At 43.0% G+C, this 25,650-nt stretch overlaps 1 protein-coding gene across 2 annotated transcripts in view; it reads left to right on the top strand.

Annotated features, from left to right (window-relative positions):
• The first annotated feature begins 23,196 nt into the window (after positions 1-23,196).
• Positions 23,197-25,650, top strand: part of ANOS1 (anosmin 1) — a 176,541-nt gene continuing 174,087 nt past the window's right edge. Inside the window, exon 1 of one of the 2 annotated variants that reach the window (XM_074966423.1) lies at positions 23,197-23,452. In XM_074966423.1, the coding sequence (XP_074822524.1) occupies positions 23,246-23,452 (207 nt within the window). In that variant the 5' untranslated portion in view covers positions 23,197-23,245. The remainder of the gene's footprint in view (positions 23,453-25,650) is intronic. The other variant, XM_074966432.1, reaches the window with a different exon arrangement.

The following is a 25,650-nucleotide window of genomic DNA, read 5'->3' as shown; positions in this document are numbered from 1 at the left end:
CACAGCACAGTGTATTTCAACTTGTTTGGCCTCTGGGAGGTGTCCCAGAGTGCTCCAATGTGTCCGCTCTGGACAGCACTTTCAACTCCACTGCACTTCAGTCAAGTAAACAGGAAAAGCCCTGGGAAGTTTTCAATTTCATTTGCTGTTTGATCAGCGTGGAGAGCTCACCACCACAGCTGACCATGGCTGTCTCTGTTCAATGTTTGTTAGCATAATAAAATGCATGAATTGAGGACAAGAGACTCTTTATTCACTGTGCACACTGTGGTTGGTGGAGGTCTAGTTTACAGAGCAGTACATGCGAAAAAGGGAGCAGGTTGGTAAGGAACAACACACAGAACTGTCACATCAGTGTTGCATCATTCATGAAACAGGTTTTCAAAGCCCCTCGGAGACGCAGTGCACCTTGAAGTGCTCTTCTTATTGCCCTGGTGTCTGGCTGCTCATAATTGGCAGCCAGGCAATCTGCCTCAACCTCCACACCCTGCCAGAAACTTTTCCCCCTTACTTTCACAGATATTATGTAGAACACTGCAAGCAGCAACAACAATAGGAATATTGCTTTTGCTGAGGTCCAACCTAGTGAGTAAACTGTGCCAGCGCCCCTTTAGACATCCAAAGGCACATTCTACCACCATTCTACACTTGCTCAGCCTATGGTTTAACTGCTCCTTACTGCTCTGCAGGCTACCTGTGTACGGCTTCATGAGCCATGGGACCAAGGGGTAGGCTGGGTCTCCAAGGGTAACTATTGGCATTTCAACATCACCAAAGGTAATTTTCTGGTCTGGGAAGTAAGTTCCTTCTTGTGGCTTTCTGAAGAGACTGGAGTTCCTAAAGATGCGCTTGTCATGTACCTTTCCCGACCATCCCACGTTGATGTCAGTGAAACGGCCCCCGTGATCCACTAGTGCTTCAACACCATTGAAAAGTAGCCCTTCTGGTCTATGTACTCTTTGGCAAGGTGATCTGGTGCCAAGATAGGGATGTGTGTTCCGTCTATCGCCCCACCACAGTTAGGGAACCCCATCACGGCAAAGCCATCCACTATATCCTCCACGTTTCCTAGAGTCACTACCCTTCTTAGCAAAAGTGAATTGATTTCCCTGGCTAATTGGATCACAGCAGCCCCCACGGTAGATTTACGCACTCCAAACTGATTCCCGACTGACCGGTAGCAATCTGGAATCGCAAGCTTCTACAGGGCTATCACCGCTCACTTCTCAACTGTCAGAGCAGGTCTCATTTTGGTATTTCTGCGATTCAGGGCTGGGGAAAGAAATTAGCAAAGTTCCATGAAAGTGGCATTACAGATTGAAAAGTTATGCAGCCACTGTTCCTCATCCCATACCTGCATCACGATGTGATCCCACCAGTTTGTGCTTGTTTCCCTGGCCCAGAAGTGGCATTCCACTGTGTCAACAAGTCTGGCTGCCACTGCCAGTATGTGCAAATTTCTCCATTCCATGGCTTCCAGCACAGCTATTTGCATGGCATCACATTCTTCCACGCAGCTGGTCCTGGCTAGGCTCTGCAAATATTGCAGGACGATGTGTGAGGTGTCTGTGGGTGGGGTCCATGCTTGCTGTGCTATGGCGTTTGCAAGAGTAACCCAGACTTAGGCACAAAAATGATTGTTTGACATTGCTTTGAGGGATGGAGGGAGGGAGGAGACAAGTGCATCATGGGAGGCTGATGATATGTACCCAAAACACCTCACAAAAATGTTTTTGTCCCATCAGGCTTTGGGAGCCTAACCCAGAATTCCAATAGGCAGCAGGAACTGTGGGATAGCTGACCACAGTGCATCGCTCCGTAAGTCATGCTACTCATGGTAGTGGGGATGCACTCCATCGACGGAATGTGCATAGTGGGGACATACACCACCGATTTTGTAAAATCAGAGGCTACAGGTCAACTTTAATAAATTCAACCTAACTTTGTAGTGTAGACAAGCCCTTAGTGGCTGGCCAGACAAAAGGTAGGACTGAGTGGACTTGTAGGCTCCAAAGTTTTACATTGTTTTGCTTTTGAGTGTAGTTATGTAACAAAAAATATCTACATTTGTAAGTTAAACTTTCACAATAAAAAGATCGCACTTTAGTACCTGTATGAGGTGAATTGAAAAATACAATTTCTTTTATCATTTTTACAGTGCAAATATTTGTAATAAAAATAATAATATAAAGTTAGCACTGCACACTTTGTATTCTGTGTTGTAATTGAAGTAAATATATTTGAAAATACAGAAAAACATCCAAAAATATTTAATACATTTCAATTGACATTCTATTGTTTAACAGTGAAATTAAATCTGTGATTAATTTTTTTAATCACAAATAACTTTTTTAGTTAATCACGTGAGTTAACTGTGATTAATTGACAGTCCTAATTTTAATAATTGATATGGGGTGGAGAGGTGCATGTCTGGAGATGTATTTCCTGAGACTAAAAGAAGAACTTTCTCACAGAAATGCTTTTATATCAGAAGCCTTCAGTCCTACCTTTTGAATGCAGACCCAACCCAGTCATGTATTTGTCACATCAACTTGCTCCTATTGACCTTTGAACTAGGATCTGCACTTCATGTCATAGTGTAAGGCCTAGTTATTTAGTTTAATGTTTTACTCTTTTTATTAATTTGTTTGTTTATTTGATCAGGTGGTTTGTAATAATTTGAGAATCAGTAGGTTCATGACCATATTGTTTATCATGAGCTTTCAAGACAAGGGCAGAAGTGTTTTAATCTCAGCTATGGAATTTAATTGGAGCCAGTACCTTCAAACAGTTCTCACACAAATACCCCATGTGTATGAGTAACCTCACTGACTTCTGTGGGACTGCTCTTGTCAGGAGTTGTGTTTGTACAGCACCTTGAAGGTACAAGATGCCATATGAGTAGAAGTAATAGGTAAAAGTAGAGATCTCCAAAGAGGTCTTGAAGGTGCAAGGTGCCATACGAGTAGAAGTAATAGGTAAAAGTAGAGATCTCCAAAGAGAATAATATAAAGTGAGCACTATACACTTTGTATTCTGTGTTGTAATTGAAATCAATATATTTGAAAATATAGAAAAACATCCAAAAATATTTAATAAATTTCAATTGACATTCTATTGTTTAACAGTGCAATTAAATCTGTGATCTCCTTCAGACTGTTAGGGTCTGACCAAGAAGCCAATGGATATCAATGGAAATGCTGGGTTTAATTCTTTCTGCTGAGCCTTCCTGGATGCTGAAGAGGTGCAAAAAATTCATTATAAACTCTTAAGGGCGGGAACTGTCTTTGTTCTGTATTTATACAGCACCCAACACAATGGGGTCTGGGTTCATGACTGGAGCGCCAAGGCGCTATGATGATAAAAAAAAATTACATGTTCAGCTGAGAATTCCCCTCTTTTGTTGGCGCTTTGTGTTTTTCCCCCTTTACTAAGTTTCCGATCCTTCAAACGCTTAAGTGGATGTTAAGCTAGAGACACGAGTAGCTCACTGAAGGAAATGGCATTACTCACTGTGGATAAACAAAGGTCTAAATGGTTGCAGGACTAGGGCCAAAATATGCTGTTCATAAATGTATGTGCATATGAGAATGATTACACCCTGGAAGGAATATTTTCATTGAATTTCTAATATATGGTCCTGGCATTTTTTTTCAACTCCAGAACAACAGCCAGCTTTATAAATACAGCGTTAATAGAATTGAAAATCATGTGCTGAAGTGGCACGTTGGTTTACTGCTATGTACAGGGTTACCCTGTAAATGTAAAAGAGCATACTCCTTGTACACGAACTACTGCTGCAAAATATAATATGCCAGAGTGCTTAGCTGCATTTATTAATCATATAATAAATCTTCACCAAGCAAAAAGAGTTGCCATTAAATATTTTACAAATGGGAATCCAACTGCTAAAATGTATTATTGCGCAATGTATTGACCTAATAAATGGTATTAAAAAAAATGAAGCTTAAACTGCACAGAGCACTGAGTTTTCAAATAAATTCCTCAAAAGCTTCCATCTTTCCTTCAGAACAGCTGAACTTTTACTGTACTCAGATCTCCTGGATTTGTTTAGTATGCACTGCTCTGTACTGCACAGGTGTGAGTATATACTATTATATTTAATTGTCTGGTGTGAGCTCAGTATAACCATATCAAAATGATTTATAAAAGACCACAGTGCTCATTTCTGAAAATTTATTTTTCGAACGTTTTTTGGGAAAAAGCGTGTATCCAGGTCATTACTGTGATAGAATACTCCAAATGTTCTAACTGTCCAGCTGGGACTCATGGAATTATTGTCCTTTCAGAGAAAAAATGCCCACATATAAGTCATGGACAGAGAATTGATTTCCTCATAATATTAAAGCAAGTCTTTTCCTGGAGGAATTATTATGTTAGTAAACAAATCCACATCTGTCCCATTTATTGCCATGTACTTCATGCAACAGCTGTGTTTCGTAACATTAATCAAAATGTGGTTGTGAAAGGTACAAGACAACTGTTGGCTGTGGTTATTTTTGTGTGTGCATATTACATTCAAAAACCCTGCTTTAAAAGATGATATATTCAAGTACTCTAAAGTTAGGAAATGTCAGAATTAAAGTTGCCCAGGAAACTTTAATCCTGCCCCTTGTGTGTTTTTCCACAAGATCCCTGCCTCATTCACTGGAGAGTGCCTTCCCTCCAGTGGTCGAGGTGGTGCAGGATCCTTTTTGGCTCATCACTGCTCAAACACATCCAAATAGAAGAACATTGGCAGAAATGCTTTATTCTAGGAGGCTTCTGTCATACCTCTCAAATGCAGACCCAACCACAGGAATACATGCCTTTGTCACATCAAGACTTGGTTATTGCAAAGCTCTCTTGGGCTTACCTTGAAGATGACATGGAAATGACAATTGGTTGCACACTCACTGCTTGGTGGGGCAGAAAGATATGAAAATCTTATTCCAATATTTTGCATGCTAACACTGGTTGTCTGTCCAAACCCAGACTCAGCTATCTGAGAGACTGCCTCTTGCTCCATACATACCAGTGGTAGCTACTTTTGATGGGGACTGTAAGGCTTGGTCTACAGCACACAGTTAGGTCAGCATCAGTTGCCTTGTGTCGACCTAGTAGTGCATGTGTTTTCATTTAAATTTGTCACCCACCGATGTAAAAGTACCCCGTTCTGCCGACATAGTAACACCACCTCCCTCAGAAGCATTGAGCCATGATCAATGTACTGAGCTCAAAGCAATGTGAGTGTAAACACTGCATCACTTAGGTTGATCCTAACAGTCCTCCAGCAGCTGTTCCACAATGACAAAAACACTGACCGCTCTGGTCTCAGTTGTGAACTCCACTGCCCAGGGGTTATGTATACCAGAAGGGCCCCCATCCCTTTAAAGCCCTGTGAATTTTTGAAATGCCTTTTCCTGATTGTCGAGCTAGGGGAACACACCTAACAGCTCTCCAGTGTTGGGCACAACTGCCCAGCTGATCATGCCAGCTACATGTTCCAGATGCACTCCGGCTGGGAGTAGACTGGAGATGTTGTATCTCCTGGTTGTGTGGGGAGAAGAGGCTGTGCAAGCATAGCTATGGACCAGCTGTAGAAATGTCAACAGCTATGAGCAGATAGCATGGGGGATGCAGGAGAAGGGATATGACAGGGACCAGCAGCAGTGCCACGTGAAAGCTAAGGAGGTGTGGCAGACATACCAGAAGCCCAGGGAGGCCAACAGTCACAGGGAGTGCCACAGGTCTGCTGCTTGTACAAAGAGCTGTGTGCCATACTTTGGGAACACACCACCCCCACCTCACAGATCACCATGGATACATCTGAGGATCCCAAGCCATGGGCCCCTGGCCTGAACAGCAAGGAGGAGGAGGAGAAAGAGGAGAAGGATGGGGTCCAGTCATGCCACTAGTCATGACCAGTTTGAGACTCCTCCGCAGTCCAGTCAGTCCCAGCAGTTGAGCACAGACAAGCCTGATGCAAGGGAAGGATCCTCGGCTAAGTGTGCAAATGTATTTCCCATTACAGTGATGGCACCCCCAACTTAACAGGACGCAGCTATCAACTTTGCATTAAAAATTTACTCCTACTAGAAGAGATAGTGGCAGAGCCGGATTAACTTTTTGTGGGCCTCCATGAAGGCAATGGAGCATGGTGCAGGGAGGTCAGTCCCTGGAGCGAGGGGCCAGCCAGAGGCAGTAGGGCATGGCATGGCAGGGGCAGCCCAGCTCCGCCCACTGCGAGGGCACTATTTACAAAACGGCAGTTGTCAGACGCACAGTGGCCTGCCCAGCCCTGTGCTGCCAGCATCCCCTCGGGGATGGGCCCATTCCATGCCACACAGCCCCCCCCCCACCCAACACCCCCAGACTCCCTTTGGCCAGAGCCTCCCCCCAGACCCACTATGCCCAGCACCCTGCCCAGACCCACCCACAAATGCACAGCACCCTGCACAACACCACCCCTGCCCACAGCCCCATCACAACTGCCCAGCACCCCCTACAGAACCCCCAGTCCCTAGTGCCCCAACACACACACAGATCCTCCCCACCCCTTCACAGCCCAGCACCCCCCCCAGACTCCCTCGAGACCCACTCCCCCAAGCCCTGCCTCCCGGCTGCACTCACCGGCCCTGCTGGGAGGTGACTGTGTCTACTGGGCTGAGCCAGCAGAGCAGCCAAGGCTGGTCCCAGGGCCAGGAATCACTCTGGCCACTCAGGAGTGGCACAATCAGCCAGGCGAGCGCCTGCCCTGGCCTGCCCTGGCCAGACTCCCACAAGACGCACTTGCCTGGAGGGGCCAGCCAAGCCCCCCACACTGTCCCCCCGCCACACACACCCTTGGATGAGACTGACCAGGTTTCTGCACCAGTCCCAGGCGGCTCAGCTCCGGGGAGACAGGTGGGTCCCCACAGCTGGTGGGAAGCAGAGACTGCCTGGAGCCGGAGGTGCACTGGGGTCTGGCCAGGGGGCTGAGAGGAGCCATTGTAAACCCAGCACTGGATAGTGGTACAACAAAGAGAGGTAATGTGATCGGCTTTGCATTCCCCTAGGCATGGGGCCCCATGCAGAGCAGTTTGTTTATGTGTCAGTGAAGTGGCCCAGATGATGCACCAGTGCTTGCATAACCATACAAAATATCCCTTTCTGCTGATGTACTCTGTGACAAGGTGGTCTGGTGCCAAAATAGGGATACGTGTGCATTCTATTGCTTCACCACAGTTCAGGAACCCAATTTCTGCGAATCCATCCAGTATGTCCTGCACATTGCCGAAGGTCATAGTCCTGCATAGCAGGTGGCAATTAATTGCTCTACACACTTGCATGACACAGTGGATTTTCCAACTCCAAAATGATTTCCCACTGACTGGTAGCAATCTGAAGTTGCAAGTTTCCACAGTGTGATTGCCTCTTACTTCTCCACTGTCAAAGCAGCTCTTATTCTGGCATCTGTACGTGGGAAGTCTGGGTTAAGCTTGGTACGGAGATCCAAGGATGTGGCCTTGTGCGTCTGAAAGTTCTGCAGCTACTGCTCATCATCCCAAACCAGCATTATGATGCAATCCCACCAGACAGGGCTCGTTTCTCTGGCCCAGAAGCTGCACTACACTCTCTGTAGCTGCTCCATGAACAGCACCAACAACCTTGAATTGGTTCACTCTATGCACCACAGCAATCTGTCCTCCAAGAAACTGTCATGTTCCCTGCTGATTCGGTTATTCTTGTGGCTGGAGGATTGTGCGTCCTGTGCTTGCAATGCTTATGACAATAGGGCAGAGCTTCTGTCAGATACGGTGGATACTGAGGAGGTCCATTCAGCTTTGTGGGATTTTTTTAAAAAGGTGCAAAAATTATGGGATATAGATGACATTGTGAGATGGAGACAGTTGAACACTGGGAATTTGACCCCTTGCACCCAGTCACCCCTGTGCAAGTTGTTTTGGTCCCACCATTTATTGCCAAAACTTTCCAAAAGACAGTACGCTGGATGGTGACAGATTGTGGACTGGGATACCTACCTATGGTGCACCATACTGTGCATTGACCCAAGCACTCCTGGTGAGTACGTGCATCACCAACGCAAAGAGCCGACTATGCATGTGCACAAGCAGTATGCTAACTAATGGTGGCTTTATGCCGACATAATTTGCATCAACCAAAGTTTGTAGTGTAGACATGGCCTAAGGCTGACAGAGCCCAGGTTTGAACTTAGAGCATTCCCATTGCACTCCTCTTTACTTAACAATTAAATACGTAATAATAGGCTGGAACTCGAGACTTGACATCCTTCTCTTGCAGCAAGAATAATAACATTACTTAGCACTTGTATACAACTTTTCATCCATAGACCTCAAAGCACATTTCAGAAATGGGAAAACTGATGCATAGATAGGTTAGGTGACAACATGCCCTGATTGAGCATGCTAAGGAGTAAACTCTCTAGATTTGATTCCTTTTAACTAAACCTTTTCAGTATATCTACCCTGGAGCTGGAGCTGTAATTTCCAGCTCAGAGAGACATATGCGTGCTGGTTTTCATTGAGCCAGTGCACTAATAATAGCAGTGTAGCAGGATCATCATTAGCTGCCATAAGGTTAGCTGCCATATGCACAATCTTGTTAGACACCCTAGGTATATGGTTGGGTGACTAGTCTATCCTGCCACCTGCATCATTGTGGCTCCACTGTTATTTTCAGTGTGCAAGTTTGGTACAACCATGAGAAAAGAGTCTTTAGGCTGCTATTAGTTGATTGGTGAGATGATTCTTTGCGTGAGGAAGTATTTCAAACTTCATGCAGCACACTGTCACAATGTATTCGCTCATTAGAAATGACCTTGCTTCATCAAAGTCACCAACTTTTCTTTTAAGAGCCTGAACAGTCTGTTAGCTTAGCTTGCTGGTGGTGATCAAAAGGGAAACAAAGAAACAAGGTGACTAAATCCATTAGAGAAACAATCCTTTGAGAATGATAGCCTTTTAAAAATTAATAGCATTTCAGTCAAAGAATCACTGGGGCTTTTAAAGGCTAAGAGCAAGGTATCTTTTAACTAAGGATTAGAGGAGATCTTGAAAGTTTAGCCTGAAGTTATCTATCAGAGTACAACCACTGAAGATTTACATACTCAGTGGTACAAAGTATTAGAGCATAAATGTTGCTTTTAGTTTTGATGTGTAGTCCAAAATACACTCAATCCTGAGATGGGTGCTGCATTGATCAGGTTTGAAGAACTGGCAAATGGAAAAGAAAACCATTAACTTTATCTCACTGTAGATTTGTAGAGGCTTTTGATGTATTACACCTTAGAGAGCAATAGAGAAATTTTTTCATTATTTTTAATTATAATCATCATAAAATACTATCTTAAATTAAAAGGCCACATCCTGCCATTGATTTTGCACATTACTGCCACTGAAATCATTAGGATTTCTAAGTTATTATTAGGATTTCAGTAGGGGTTCAATGCATATGGTTCAAAGACATGACTTGGGAAACACTTAAAAACAAATGTATCTCTTTTACTTTCAATGATTCTCTAGCAACTCATATTATTGCTGAACAGCTAATAGACAAGAGAGTTATGCAAGTAATTTGAAGCTGTTTAGGAAAATGAGTATTCCCAGTGAAGACCATGATGGGGAATATAGACTTTTGCCCTTATAATAACAAACACTGAAATATGTGTGTGTGTGTGTGTGTGTGTGTGTGTGTGTATTTAGGACCAGGGTCTCAGCTGTACCTTGTTAGTACTGGGGGCAGCTGGGAAGAGGGGGTCCAAAAGCACCATTCAATATTAGACAGCGGTGTAGTGCCAGCCCAATCCCCAGAATAATTTACAGCAGCCTCAGGGTTGCCCCTAAATTGTATCAAATGCCAACAGCCTCCAAGGGCCATTTCTCAGGCTGGGGTTTGCTAAATCCATGGGCACTCCAGTCACTCACCCTTGCCCCCAGATATGCCCCAAAACAGTCTTAATGGGGCTGAGTATCTAGTTCTTAACAACTTGGGTGCACAATTGTCTGATTTACATACAGACTGGTGACAACTGTGCACACAAATTTAGGCACACAATTGAATGTATATTTCTGAGGAATTAAAAACTTAAAAAGAAAATTGTCTTGTATTATCTGAGCACTTGGTCTCAGTTAAAGGCTTTTCTCAGGAGTCCAGGGCAATGGTTGTTCAAGACCCTCAGTTCAACATAAGCATGGAAGGGAATCGGGAGAAAAACAGAGTTTATTGCATATAACCTCAGGCGCTAGAGGTGGTCCACGTGGTGATGGATTCATTTATCTTTGCCCACTCACTTAGGAATCTTACTGACTTGGAACCCTGAGAGATTACATCAGCAAATCACATAGCTCTATGCTTCTATTCTATTTTATTAATCAGAGCATTATTTCTTCAACAAGCGGCAGCACGGAAGCTGTGATAAGAGGGGACATTTTCCTTTGGCCTGTCCCATGACACAGTGGCATAGACAAGAAGGCACAGAGAATAATAATAATACTAATAAGCCAATAATGCCTACAAATACAAACATTTGAACAAACTATTTGGTTATGGAGGCACCTGTCTCAGAAACTGTGCCCTCGTATAAGGATATCTCGTGAACTATACCATTTGATAGAAGTGTAGGTAATGTGGAATAACTGGGACTCAAATATTCCAATCTGAGTTAAGATAAATACAAATGGTCTGAATATGGAAATAAAATGGATAGAGGGTCTGCAATATTGGAGATTGCTGAAGAAATGTACAAACAACAAATCACCAGATGCTAAAAGTAGGAGAAAATCATGTTGTTTGAAAACTATATTTAGGGAGGCACAAAAGGATCAGAATGCTTGCAGGTCACTGATAACTAGAAAAGTTCCTGCTTACCCTTACAGTTAAGTATGACTGAAGACAGTGGGGAAAAGGTGTTGGCAGGAAGATATTGAGACAAGGAAATTACCAAGAAGAGGGGAAATTGAGATATTAAATTATAATTCTGTTTATTAGATTAGATAATGAAGTACTGATATCTGTATTTGTGTTAAACTTCAGCCAAGTACTATGGCTGAAGATTAATATTGAATTAGGTACATGAGTCTATGGTCTGGGCATTGCTGGAAATGGTACAGTTGTGCCTGATCTCTGGTCTTTGGAGTGACACAGAGAATCAGTGATAGACTGAACATTCTTAGCCCAATCAATTGTGGGGAAAAAGAAAAACAACGTTACTGAAATGAGCTGTTTATATATATATATATATATATATATATATATATATATATATATATATATATATAAAATAAATGTTCAGTATTATTAATAGTGGATCATATACAAAGGCAAATGTCATAGTATCATTCCTTAACTGAATTTTCATAATTAATTAACCAGGAAGAAAGAGCTATGAATAAAAACCTGAATGATTCTCTATTTTAAATGTTAACATTTACAACGTACATTTTAGTATGACAGCAGAAAAATCCATAAAAACAAAATTTCAGGTTTTGCTTCTCCTTAATTGTCATCATTTTTCATTCGAGCATGTTCTGTTTTATTTGAGGTTGAAGGACACCTCAAACAACAACCTCTCAAGGGTGTATCAAAATATTTCAACTTAATTCAAGGGAAGCCTCACAATGGTTTCATACACTATGTCTTTATCCTTAGTGGCAGAAGGCAGTATAAAATAGGCTTGTTTTTTTTTAAAATGAACATGATGTGCATGGAGATATTCAATAAGAATATTATGAATATATAGATATAATACTGATATATTCATAATGAACATTTCATGGTATTATAGGACTTTGATCATTCTGAACATCCTCATTTCTAAATGTACTGCTAATAAGTCTTAAAATTTACTTCGTGTTAAAATTTCACGTTGATTTGGGTCCAGGTTAATTTACTTTTATCATGTAAGAGGCTGGATCTTAAATTTAAGACTAACAAAGCAGAATTATTACAAATGTGGCACTAGTTTCTCTCATCCAATGCCCACATTCAAACCCCACAGTGGTAACAAATGGTGACAAAATACTGCAATAGTTGGTCTTGAGACCATTTTGGTTTCTTTTTAAATTCACATTGGGCATAATGGGGGCTAAAGTGTAGACCTTGTGATGGTCCTCTCAACAGACGTGAATTTCACTGTTATGGTGCCTACACACACTCACACACTCACACATATTAGACTCTCATTGGCATATTAGTGTATTTTGAAACATTCTGCTTGATTTTAAGATTCATTTATTGGGTTTTTTAAGTGAATTATGAAACACTGTTATATTATTCCTCAATAAACTTCAAATTTGGTGTGAGACCTTCTGTGTATTGTGGGCCTAGGCCAGTGGTGCCAGAACAATTTTTATACTGAGGGTGTTGAAGGCGTACACCATGTATATGGGTTATTACCACTTCAAGCCTGTGCAGTAGCACCCCCAGCACTCCTAGTTCCAGCACTTATGGCCCAAGCCTATGAGCTACTGAGTACATGTTCATTGATGTCAGTTACCCTCAACTTTCATTGACTTCAGTAGGAACTAAGGACACTCAGTACTTTTCATCAGGAGCTGAATACTTCACATAATTGGGAGAACTGGTCCGAAAATAGTGAAGAAAATTAGAAGAAATTTTGCACCGGACAGGGATTCAGTAGACTTGGGTTCTATTTCTCCCTCTTTCCCTTAGCCGCTGCATGATCTTGAACTAGTCACTTCACCTCTCTCTCCCTTTGTCTGACTTTTCTATTTAGACCGTCTCTTAATATGTCTTTGTGCAGTGCCTAGCACAATGGAGACCACTCCTTGTTTGGATTCTCTAGGAGTATTATTGTTATTTTTAACAACAACTACTACAATCTGTTCTACTTGATCCCAGGCAAAATTATGGAAAGGCTAATACAAGATACAATCAGTAAAGAATTAAAGGATGGTAGCATAATTAATGCCAGTCAAATGTGGTTTTATGGAAAAGAGGTCTTGTCCAACAAGCCTGATCTAATCTTTTGATGAGATTACAAGTCTGGTTGAGAAAGATAACTATGTTGATATAAGAGACTTAAGCTTCTGTTGGATATTTGACTTAGTGCCATATAACATTTTGATTTAAAAAATTACTTTCAACAGAATTACAGTAGCACATATTAAATGAATTAAAAACTGGGTAACTCATAGATGTAAAATAATTATAAATGGAGAATCATCATCCACAGGGCTGTTCCTCGTATGGTCCCCCAGGAATCTGTTGTTGGCCCGATGCTATTCAATGATTTATTTATCAATGATCTGAAAGAAAATCATCGCTGATAAATCTTGCAGAAGACACAAATATTTGTAGAGTGGTAAACAATCATAAGAACAGGTCAGTTATACAGAGAAATCTGAATCATTTCATTATATGGGCTCACTTAAGCAGCACACATTTTAATACAGCCATATGCTACATTGTACATTTAGGAACAAAGAAAGTAGGTCTTGGAGAGCATATCCTGGAAAGCAGTGACTCTGTAAAAGCCTTTGGGGTCTGGGGGTTACCAATGGAACATGAACTGCCAGTGTGATCCTGTGAGGGCTAATGCAATTCTTGAAGGTCCAAGCAAAGGACATTGAGCAGGAGTAGGGAGTTGGTATTTCCTCTGTTTACATCATTAGTGAGACCATTGCTAGAATACTGTGTCCAATTCTGATGACCACACTCCAAAAAATGGTGAAAGCTATATGAATGTTCTCAGGTTTGGAAAACATGCTGACAGCAAAACACATAGGCAGCTCAGTCTATTTAATTTATTGAAAAGAAAATTAAGAGGGGACAGATTCACAAGGGGGACTTAAGAACCTAACCATCACTTTAGGTACTTAAGTCCAACATTTAGGACCACTGGCATTCATGAAACCACCATTTAGCGCAGTGGTGGGCAACCTGAAGCCCGCGGGCTGCACACAGCCTGTCAGGGTAATCCGCTGGTGGGCCCCCAGACAGTCGGTTTACATTTGCATGGCAGCCTGCAGTTCCCAGTGGCTGCAATTCACCATTCCCGGCCAATGGGAGCTGCAGGAAGTGGCGGCCAGCACGTCCCTGTGGCCTACACCGCTTCCCATAGCTCCCATTGGCCACGAATGGTGAACCGTGGCCACTGGGAGCTGCGGGTTGCCGTGCAAATGTACACAAACTGTCTGGAGGACTGCCAGCGGATTACCCTGACGGGCCGCGTGTGACCCCCGGGCCACAGGTTGCCCACCACTGGTTTAGCTACTGCCTAATTCTATATGTGGTGAATTTCCATTAGCAAAGTCCCCTAGGCACCTACATTTCTGCAGGTGGGTGCGCACAAAGCTTCCTGAGACCTGACAGCACAAAGAAGCTCAGCACCTATTTCACTCCTAAACCCCAATAGGATTAATGAACTAGTATTCCCCACCTATTTCAGCTGCAGGATCCAGTCCGGCATGCATGATCTTAGACCACTGTCAGACTGGGCCTCATACAAAACACAGTCAGAGGAGGTGGTGGAGGTAACCCCCTTAAAACCAATAACTCAGTGGTTAGAGCACTCAGTGAGAATGTGGGATGCAGCAGTTTAAATCTCTCCTCTGTCTGATTCAGAGCAAGGCCTTGAACCCAGGTTTCCCACCTGAATGCTCTCACTATTGGGCTACAGGAGTGCATTTTGGGGTTGTGTTGTCAGTCTTTCCTGTTAAAGCTGTTCCACTTTGTATTAAGTGCTTAAATAGTTATTGGGGGAGAGAGAGAGAGAGTGAAATTGACTTGATAGCTCAGTGATAAGGGCTCTATAGACTATGCTCGAGATCAGCCAGATGATATGGGCTTGATGCAGGAATTCCTGGGCGAGATTCTATGGCCTGTGTTATGCAGGAGATCAGAGTACATGATGATAATGGTTCCTTTTGGTTTTAAAATCTATGAATCTATGAGCCTCTCCAAGGCAAGGGGCAAGCAGGAGGGAAATTTAGATTCAGAAGAGTGTCTCTTAGTCACAGTGTCTCCTGGGAGAAATCCTGGGGGAGTGCAGTTTATGCAGCATCCCTTTCTTAAGGCTGTGACTAAGGTCACAATCTAGCCCTAAGAGACAAAATAACAAGTAAGCTCAAAATACCATTTTTAGTCACTTTTCCGAGCAGAATGGCTCGTTAAGAGATTCAGTCTAAATAGATATTTTTGGAATGCAATTTTGTATAAATGTATTTGTAAATAACACCCCCCCAACAAATGGGATAGACACATTTTATAAATTAAAACAAATAAGATATTCTGCCACTCTTATTGTTTCATAAATGTTCCCATTGATTTCAAAGGGACTGCTTGCAGGATCAGATGCAGATTAACATGAGTGGCAGAATCAGGCCCTAAATAATGAAGGACCAGACTGTGCCCTTGTCTTCCTTGACCGAGAAGGGCAATAACATGGATCTTGGGTCACGATCTGGTTTGGAGGACATCCCCTGTTCTCACCTATGCCCTACCTATGAGCAAGTGGCAGAGAGGGGTGTGGAGTGAGTGGAATCTTGACTCCACCCCAGACATAAAGGACAGAGTAGAGTCCCAGGAACTTGCATTCATTCAAAGGCTGAAGTATTCTCCCTTGCCCTGAAGCAAGATAGGGGCAACAGGGAAGGAACTTTGACTCTGAGATCCCCTTCCCAGGGCTGCTCCTGGGGTGCAGCAGTTATCACAGCATCATAGAAATGTAGGATTGGAAGGGACCTCAAGAGGTCATCTAGTCCAGTCCCCTGCACCTAGGCAGGACTAAGTATTATCCAGACCATCCCTGACAGGTGTTTGTCTAATCTGTTTTTAAAAATCTCCAGTGATGGAGATTCCACAACTTCCCTAGTCAATTTATTCCAGTGCTTAACTACCCTTCACTTAGGAAGTTTTTCTTAAAGTCTAACATAAATCTCCCTTGCTGCAATTTAAACCCATTACCTCTTGCTCTGTTTTCTATGGTGTGATGCTAGTAAATGAAATGCCAGCTCTTGTCAAGGTCATGGGCATTAGCTAAGAACTGACAAACTCATAGTTGGAAACCAAACCAGCTCACCTGTATGTTAGTTTTGTTCAAAATAGGTAGTAGTCTAATAAAAATATATTTAGATTCTATGAAATGCTTGTAAGGTGTTGCATGTGTTAATCTCCCTTGTAATGTCTGTATTCCATGCTATAAGGAAATATGTAAGTTTTGCTGTATAACTTTGAAAAGATTTTCTCTGAACTTGTGGCCCCAGGCATGGGACTCATCTCCCCCTGCCCATTCAGGAGGTCTATCAAGATTAAACGGGCTATAAGGAACATAACAATGCAAAGAATTGGTGAATGGCCTTATCACACCTTGGAAATGCTATATGACAGGGAGTTTGTCTCATGGACTGGAAGGCTAAATGTAAAAGATAAAACAGGGTCACAGGAAATTTTTTCATCTCTTTGCTGTTTGAACTCTAATTCTAAATTAACAGAGAACAGAGACACTAAATTAAGGCAGAGTTCCTCAGGGGTTAACTCTGGGTCTGCCATGAAAGACATTTTGAATTGACAGATTACTACATCTCTGTCATCTTTAGGAACCATAGATGGTAACTCATTTGTGTGTATATGTTTGTTTGCTTTATCCTGTAAATAACTCTCATTTCTTTTTCCTAGTTAATAAACCCTCAGTTAGTTTATTACAGAATTGGCTACAAGCATTATCTTTGGTGCGAGATCTGAGATACAAATTGGTCTGAGGTACATGACTGGAAATAACCTGAATGCTTTGTGATCTTTGGTACAAATGACCATGTAGCACTAAGTCCAGCTCCCCTGGGTACCAAGATAGACTGGGGAGTCTAAGAGGACTGTCTGTGACTCCATGGTAAGACTGCTACAGTGATGCAGGAGTTCACATTTGTTACTGGGTTGGTGAAATCTAATTATAGAACACACCACCAGTTTGGGGTGTCTGCCCTGCTTTGACAATCTTCCCTGAGGTAGGCACTCATGCTCATGAGCCACTCCAGACAGCGTGACAAGTGGTTGAGGAGAACAATTTACCTGTGTTCTCTTTATAATAACTTTTTATGTTCTTGAAGACTGTTATCATGTCCTCCCTCAGTCTTGTCTTCTGCCCAAAAGCTAAGCTTAGAAAGTATCACATTTATTAGACATAGGGTTAGCTTTTGGCATCGAGCCACACAACTTCAAAAGCAACTCCAGGAGGGATTTTGCCTCCCCCAGTCTTGCATATGCAAGTGGAGTGCTATGTCCCTGCTTTTGGCCACCTTTGAAGAACATGAATTTCCGTGATACCAGTAGTGTAGGAACTATGATTGTGGTTGGTCCATGGGTGGAATGTGCAAAGTAGAGGCATGGCTTCTGACGCTATCCTCCCTGCCACATTTACTAGGGCAGGGACAGTCTGACCTATAGCTTGCATAATTTCTTGTCATAAATTCATGATGCCTTCCATTTTGTCCAGTCAAGATTCTGCATTATGAAATTTAACTTCGGTTGTGCACCCCATAGTTTGAATTGCAAAAAGAATTGATTTCATAGACCTGTCCTTCCAAGTGACTTAATTTTCCATTGTAACTGCTTTGAACTTCCCTTGGGGAATGTAAACTCCAAATAGACACAACTTTCTACCCAGAACTCAGATTGTAAATTAAGGACCAACATCTATTGCTTTTTTGTTTACGTTTTTTTTCTTTTTTTCTTTTTTTTTTTGCCTTTGGCACCATTGGTGCTAGTAGGAAATCACAATCAGGAACAGAAGAAAGACAATATCCCAGATAAGTGAGGCCTCACAACTCACAAACTCACAAACTCACAAATATTTCCCAAATAAATTTTCATCTTGCTCTGTCCTGCAGTGTATTTTTAAACAGTTCTATCCTTTTTGGTGGCCTGGGATTTTCTCTTCCTAACTCTTCAAAACACAAAACTGCCTAGTTTACCATTGACTTTAAATTATTGGACCTCTTGCTGTTGTGTTTTTAATGTACCATAAATGCCACATGAATATGCTGACATCCCAGTAAAGGAAATATTTGGTTAATGGGATTCAGGACAGATGGACTCCAAACAACTATTTGGAGGTAAAAGGGGTAAAGGAAAAGGGAAAAAAAAGGTCTGACTCATTATCAGTTCCTTATGAACAATTATAAGCAGCTTGCCACTTTTGAAAAGGTGATTAAATAGATAGTTGTGTTATTACATTAAATAAATATTTTTTTATCTGAGAAAGATCTTTTGACAACTATAGAGAAAACTATGGCGCACATTTGGTTTGGAGATGATATTGACTATATGTATTATATTTTCTATTTTGCTTTCTCTCTGTTTTTTATTATATGGGAAATATGGTTGTAAATGGGCTGTTTTAAGAACTTCTATGTGTGTTTTGTTTATTTGACCTTCATAATCTTCTGTTTGCAACATCATTGAAGCTAATGGGAATTATGCTTGAGTATAGACTGCAGGAACAGGGCCTTTTAATATAATAAATCAAATCAGTGAATTCTGGTACCCCATATTTAAACAGCAAATACTGTTAAAGTAAACAATATCATCTTTATTTGCCCAACTGGGCATGGTTTTTAATGTCGGTATTACTAGATAGTAACAGATAATTATTTAAGAGGCATTCAGGTTTATTTAAAATTGATGAAAAGTGACTCATAAAATCAGATTAATTCTGTACAATATAACATTCTATTAGTCACTTGCAGATCTCACTTCATATAACCAGTATGTGGCGCTGTCTCCTGCCAAAAAAAGCCCTGACTTTCACAAAGCTGGTCTTTAGGAGAGCTAGTGTTTACATTGCCAGCTGTAAATGTCACAGCACAACACTGAAGAAGGACTAATTGTGTTTTCATAGTAGCATGAGGTCAATGCTTTATGCGTTTAAGGATTATTTTTGCTTGAGTTTTTAATGTTTTTAATGCTGAGAGATGACTTTTTTTAGTTTATTGGGGAGGGGAGGACCCAACAATTCTGAGAATAAAATAATCAAAAGAAACAAACCAAAACCAAAAACCAAGTAAACAAAAACAGATCAATATATTTTAGATTGTGGAAAAGGAAAAGACATGTACTGCATCAAAGTAACACAATTCACAAGAAACAGGATTTTTAAAAGCAGAAATTTAAGAGTGGTTAGCAGTAGTCAGCAGAAAAAATCACCCAAAAGGAAAATCGTGTTTGCTTTAACAAATTACTAATTTTATTCCATGGATGTCTAAAAGTTGTGTGTGTTTAATAAACTAAAACAATCTCTTGTTTACTTCAGAAGTTTGCAAAAAACATGTTACTTTGTGCATCCTACTTGTTTCCAAATCTCATGTTCCATGAAGAAACTTAGTAAACTTTCTCCCTATAACATACAGACACGCACATTCATATATTTACATTTATATGTGTATGTAATTTCTTTCTAACAATCAGGTATATATTTAGTCCTTACAGGTTTTTGACTGCCAACCTTGTTTACCAAGTATTTGAATTACAGTGCCTGGGTTTCTTTAGTTTCTTAATCTCCTTGTAAGGGAAACATGTCCTGTGCGAATTTGGTTTTAGTGGCATTGAACAGCCATTCTTTTGTGTGCTAACCTACTCAGCCTCACTTAAAAGGAATTCAGAGACTACCCTGATGATCTCTGTAACTGTGACCTTTCCAACACAAGCAACTGAATAAACTGTATTCACAAACTTTTTTAATGATTAAGGGCTCTGTGCCTTTTGCTACCAATCTTCAAAAAATCAACAAAACAGCAGGATTCATGGACTTTAATGTAGTTATTTTAGTTTTAATATGCAGCATTGTTTGGTTAGTAGTACAATAGCACTAACACTGGGAATAAATCTGTCTGTCTTCCATACCTGTCAGATCTGAGCACCAAATACCATTATTAAAGATGGCTGCAGATTTTTTCAGACCGCCATACTTATTTAATAAAATTGTGGCAAAAGTTGAAAGCATTTGGTATGCTTGTAAACATAATTAATCAGTCAAGGGTAATGGGTTTTGTCAGTTGTCTGTTCCCTTCTAGACTTGGGGTGTCACTGAGGAATTGCAGAATTGTTAGTCAAGCCTAAAACAGACTAAATGGGTCAGAAACAGACATTTTCTGAATTGGATAGGCAGACCCAGGCCACCTCTGACTAGTACGGCTGTAGCTCCAGCCTTTAGCAGCCTTGCTAGGGCTACACCATAATTTCCATAACGAGGGTGATTTTTTTACTACTATTGGGGTGCCAGATGGGCCAGATTCCATTGTGCATGTTGACTCAGTGGATTCCACCAACTGTTATTAGTAGATCCCAGGATGTTGTTCTCCAGTGATAGGAAGTCTACTAGAAGTGGGGCACAGTTTACAAGCCACCACCAGCCACTCAGCTGAGGGCATCAGGGCTGGCCATCACAGCTCACAAAGTGTGTGGAGTCTTCTGGAGAGGTAGTTGGGACAGCTCCAGAGCTTACTTGCTGCATCTCCAAAGTAGCCTCCATTTCTGGACTTCTTTCTAGGGTATATTGACACTGCCATGGCTGTCCTGGGTCAGCTGCGTTGGGCTTGCAAGCCTTGGGCTGCTGGGCTAAGAGTTGCATTGTAGATATTTGGGCTCAGGCTGGAGCTCAGGCTCTGAAACCCGGTGAGGCAGGGTGGGTGGCAGGTTACACTATATGGGGATAAAAAACCCGTGGCTGGCCCAGGTCAGCTGACTCAGTCTCGGGCTGTTGGCCTGAAAAATTGCTGTGTAGAGGTTTGGGCTCCAGCTGGACCCTGAGATCTGGGACTCTGTGGGGTGGAGGGTCCCAGAGCCTGGGCCTCTACCCAAGCCCGAAAGCCTTCATTTCAATTTTTAACCCCACAGCCAAAGCCCCGGGAGACTGAATCAATTGACCCTGGCACTGAGACTTGGTGCCACAGGTTTTTTATTGCTGTGTAGATGTACCCCAGTGGCACCCTGCACTGATTTGCTTTTAAACGTGCCTCCCTTGCCGAACCCCTTTCGGTAGGTTGTGGTAGCACTGCCATCAGACCAGTCCCCCTCTGCCACCGCAGGTCCCTCAGGCACAGGAGGAAATTTGTAATTGCTATTCCCCAGCCACTCACAGGGTGATGTCTATCGAGTTACCCCAGATTTCTGCCAGTGACCCGAGGGCAGAATTTGATCCAGAAGTACTTCAGGACACAAAAAGAAATTAAAAGTGAAGACTTTCCTCCACCCCTATTATAACTACATTATTGCAAGGGGCTGACTGAAACTAGTGTCTGATGTTACCAAATTCCTGTGGATTGTAACACCTAATCCAAGCTCTGTTTTCTTCTGTTCAATTTCTTATATCATGCTCAGCACCAAATTGAATAGAATTATAGCATTAGATATGAATGTCCTTGCTTCAGGCTTAACAATGTCCTTGGTTCATAGGCTTAACAACAGTCTTTAGGGTTTGATTCTCCCTTGATATACCTGTGTGTTGCCCGCTGTGGACAATGGAAGTTGCCTGCATGTGTTCAGGGGAAAAAAATCTCCTTGGGCTTCTTGCTTACATTATGCTGGTGTCAATCTAGGGGTGAGGAGAGTGGTGTTACACTGGTGTAAAACTAGTATAAGTGAGATAATTCACAGCCCTTGTTATATATTAATTTCATTGAAGGAGATTTTTCCAATTTGTGTATTTAGCTGCATTTTAAAATATATTCAGCAAAAGAGACTCCAACAGCCTCTAGACCATTGACATAATAATTTATAAATTATTTCGACAGCAGAGATATTTACACCTCCTGTAATGGCCCCAAATCTCAGTTCTGTCAAGTGATACAAGCTTGGGATCACCTAGTTTGGGAGATTTAATCCACAGACTACTGTTAGAAAAGAACATTTGCTCCTTCTATTCATATGGTTTATTGCAGCAATAGGAGTTTACATAGTGTTTTAAAATTAATGCATAATGTAATGTATGTGTTTTGTACTGCGTACATGCACTGTAAATATGCAAACTAAAAAGAAAACAGAGAGAATAGTTCTTGTATGTGTATTTTAGCTATTTTGTTTAAAACAGGGCAAGATGTTAATCATTTTAATTTTGTAGTTATTACCTAAAGGCACTGGACTAATGACTTATAAAAATTAATTTTTAAATAACACACTAGGATGAGATTTTATGGGATGAGATTTTATGCAAGCTCCAGCCTGGAACAAATGGTTAGTACTGACTTGGGATTTTAATATGGGAAAACTCCCAGTCTTCAGTAAACCCCAAGCTGCAATTTCACTACGCTTTTTTAGACCTTAACAAAGAGACTTAGAAGAATTGTCCATTAGCTGAATTTCTCAGCTTTATTTACATTTATGAATGAATATATCTGAGTTCATAAGTCAAAATAAGGCATATGAACACAGCAATACTATTAATAGAACAAAGTAAATATGAATTTTGACAGTGAAGAATCAACAGACGCCAGGGTGTGCATGCCTCTGTGCATACTGGGTGTGTCTATTTAGGTCTATATGCCTTAGTCGGTCTGTGGATGTCTGTGTTTGTGTTTGCCTGGGTGCATTAGGCATGTTTGTATCCGAGGATAAGTAGGTATACCTGTTTAAGGGCCAGATCCGGCAGGTTGCTGCGTGTCTTCAATTCCCTGTGATGTCCGTGGGAGCTAACAGGGCTCAGCACTTGGCACCGTCAAGCCGTGTGTGTGTGTGTTTAGGAATGCCCGAGTCTGCATGTGTTCTAGGGGTGTCTGTGTTTGGGGTGTCTATTTAGGAACAGCTGAGGGTCCGTGTAGGCTGGGCTGAGTGCTAGTCATGTAAGGGGGTGGGGGAGTTCCTGTGCAGGGTCTGTGTGCCAGTGTGTTGCAGCAGCGCAGGGTGTACACAGCATGTGTCCAGGGGACCTCGGAGAAGTTCACCAGCTCCCTCGCATTCTCTGTCCCCTGCCTGCGGTCAGGCAGCCCGGCTCTGCTGTCACTCCCATTTCTTGCAGCCAATGGCACAGCCTCCTGTCACCCTCACCCCACCCCCTCCTGGGAGTAAGGGGAGGGGTGTGTGCTGGGGAGGGGAGGAAGGGGGGTGAAGAGAGTTGAATGATTGAACTTTCTTGTTTAGTTTCTGCAGCGCTGAGGTCCCCCCCCCCCGCCCCCAGTCCAGTCTAGCACCAGATCGGTGCACGGGGGCTTATCCGGGCGTCTCTTGCTCTCTGCGGCACCCCTTCCTCTCCTCAGCACCCACCCACCGCACAGCGATGGTGCTCAAGGATCCCGCCGGGTCTCTGACCCTTTTCCTTTGGATTACGGCTTCCTGGGGCTGCCTGGCTGCAGCTGCCGGGGTTGCTGCTGCTCGCAAGCAGGACGAGTCTTTCTCCACTGTCAGTGTCTACAGAGCCAGATGCACCTCCAGGTGCCTGAGCCTGCAGATCACTCGCATATCTGCCTTCTTCAAGCATTTCCAGGTACGGTAGCAGCGCAATAGGGAAAGAGAGACCCCGCACTTGCCCCTCGCCCCTCGCCACGCGCTCTCCACGCGTGCAAGCCCTCGGCCCGGTGACGCCGCTGGCCAGTGTTGCCCAGGTCTGGGGAGTGCACGTTCAGGGTGGGGTGGGGGGTGCTGTGAGGTGGGGGATGGGGTGCTAGTGGGTGTACATGGGACGGCTTGGACTTCATCGCTTCTTTGCAAACTTCCCGGACAGGAGTTCCCAAAAGGGGCTGCTTATGTCGCAGGGTGTACATCTCCCCCCCCCCCCCCCGCCACCCCCGCTCCCGTCCCTGCGATCGCCCCAGAGGTTGGGCAGGTGGAAACCCTTAACGCCAACACAAGGAACACCCAGGGCGACCAGAACGAGAATGAGTGGTATTTCGGACCCGTCCTCACGCTGTGCAAACAAGACTTTCATCCTGGCACCGGGTCTTACCGGGGCAGATCGCTCTGCTTGCTGCGTGTTTAAATGCTAAATGCTCCCATTGACTATTAATTGCATTTGTAAATGTCCTAGCGCGGCTGGAACTGGCGTTGTTTGTGCAGGGATTTGTTGGCAGGGTTTTTCACTGAAGCGGGCAGTTTGTGCCGGGGAAGGTGACTTATGCAGGCAAGGCAGCTCTCTTCCCGCTCACAGGTGCCCAGTTTGGTTAGTCTCTAAGGTGCCACAAGGACTCCTTTTCTTTTTGCCAATACAGACTAACACGGCTGTTACTCAAACCTGTCTCTGATAGTTACTTTGATAGTTACACAGGACCTGCAGCCCAGAGCCTCCCAGGGCTCCTGAATTCATGCCGGGGCGGCAGGCGATGTCCTGGCATGGTTAGCTAAGCGCGCACGTCTCTGGTTTTTAGGAGATTTAAGAGCGGCGTGAAAACTAAATAGGACAAGACACTGGTGCTTTGCGGGGGTGTGTGTGTGTGTGTGGAGGGGGGTTTAAATGCTGAAGAAAGTCTGAGGGGCAGATGATCTGAGTTTTGGTTGCTCTGATGTTAAGAAGCAAGTGTTTATTACGGTTCATCATTGGAGCTGGATTTCTCTTATGTTCTGCTTTGAAAATTCAGGATGTTTTCTTAAGGGCGATGGTCAAGAGTTTGTAGCCTCTGTTCCGAGCTGCCAGAATAAAAGCGGATGGGGAGTTGGTGGTTATCATAGAACTACAAACTGTGCGACAAGCTATGCGGGACAAATGTCTATGTGGTGGCGGAGATGATGATGATGATGATGGGGGGTGGGGCAGAAATGGGACGCGACATTGGGATATAGGTCGAGGTGCATGAGGTCTGGAGTAAAATGAACCACACCTAAATTGGTGGGTCAAAAAGCATATTTAGGACGTCGCGGACGAGACCTTCTTAGGAAATCGTGTCTCCAACTCGGTATGTCCACACCTTCCCTCTAGACTATCTCGGCCGTTCCGACCCCCCCCCCCCCCCAGCCCCACCTGTTCGGTGGTGATGTAAAGACTGAACTGCATCGGCCAGAAGGAAATGGTGAAAACACTTTAAATTGCACATAACAACTGCCCTCTCTCCCCTTAATAAACTGGCCTATTTGGACAGAGGGAGCCATTAGCACTGTAGAGATATGTCCCAAAACACGGGTGGGGAAAAGGTGAGAGGGAAGTGACTGTGTTTCTCTCCTCTCTCTGCTTTTAGAGTGCATTGAAGCAAACACAAACTGCGAGGGAAATAGTTGCCTAAAGCCGCTTTGTTCATCCAAAGCAAAGGAGTTCACCCGAAATGTTGGGCTTTTTAAAAACCGGATCACCTGTACATATTTTAAATTCAATGGGAAAATAAAACCCAAATGTTTTGATGTTTCGACTGCAACAAGAGCTTTCTCGTATCTGTAGCTGAATTTAAGAATACAAAGCCTGGGAATGCAAAAGAGCCCCTCTTAAACGGGGGGGGGGGGATGGAGAGCTTGGGGTACGCTACTGACTGTCCATATCAGACAGAAAGGGCAAGGGGAAAGTATATGAACCTGCACATTCGCGTGTGGGGCAAAGAGCACGTGCAGTCCCAAGGTTTTACCTGAAGGTGTCCTGGATTTTGAAACTGCAAAGTGCTTGCTATGAAAATGTCTTCGTCTCAGCAAATGTCTCGAAAGCAGGAAAAACATGTAAAACAGTTCTTTATCTTGGAATGGGCTTGCACTGTCAGCCGGTTGTAA

The sequence above is a fragment of the Natator depressus genome, chromosome 1 (genome assembly GCF_965152275.1).
Source record: "Natator depressus isolate rNatDep1 chromosome 1, rNatDep2.hap1, whole genome shotgun sequence".
In the NCBI taxonomy this organism is placed as follows: Eukaryota; Metazoa; Chordata; order Testudines; family Cheloniidae; genus Natator; species Natator depressus.
The sequence above is the reverse complement of the archived record's forward strand: the minus strand, read 5'-3'. Positions and strand labels throughout refer to the sequence as shown.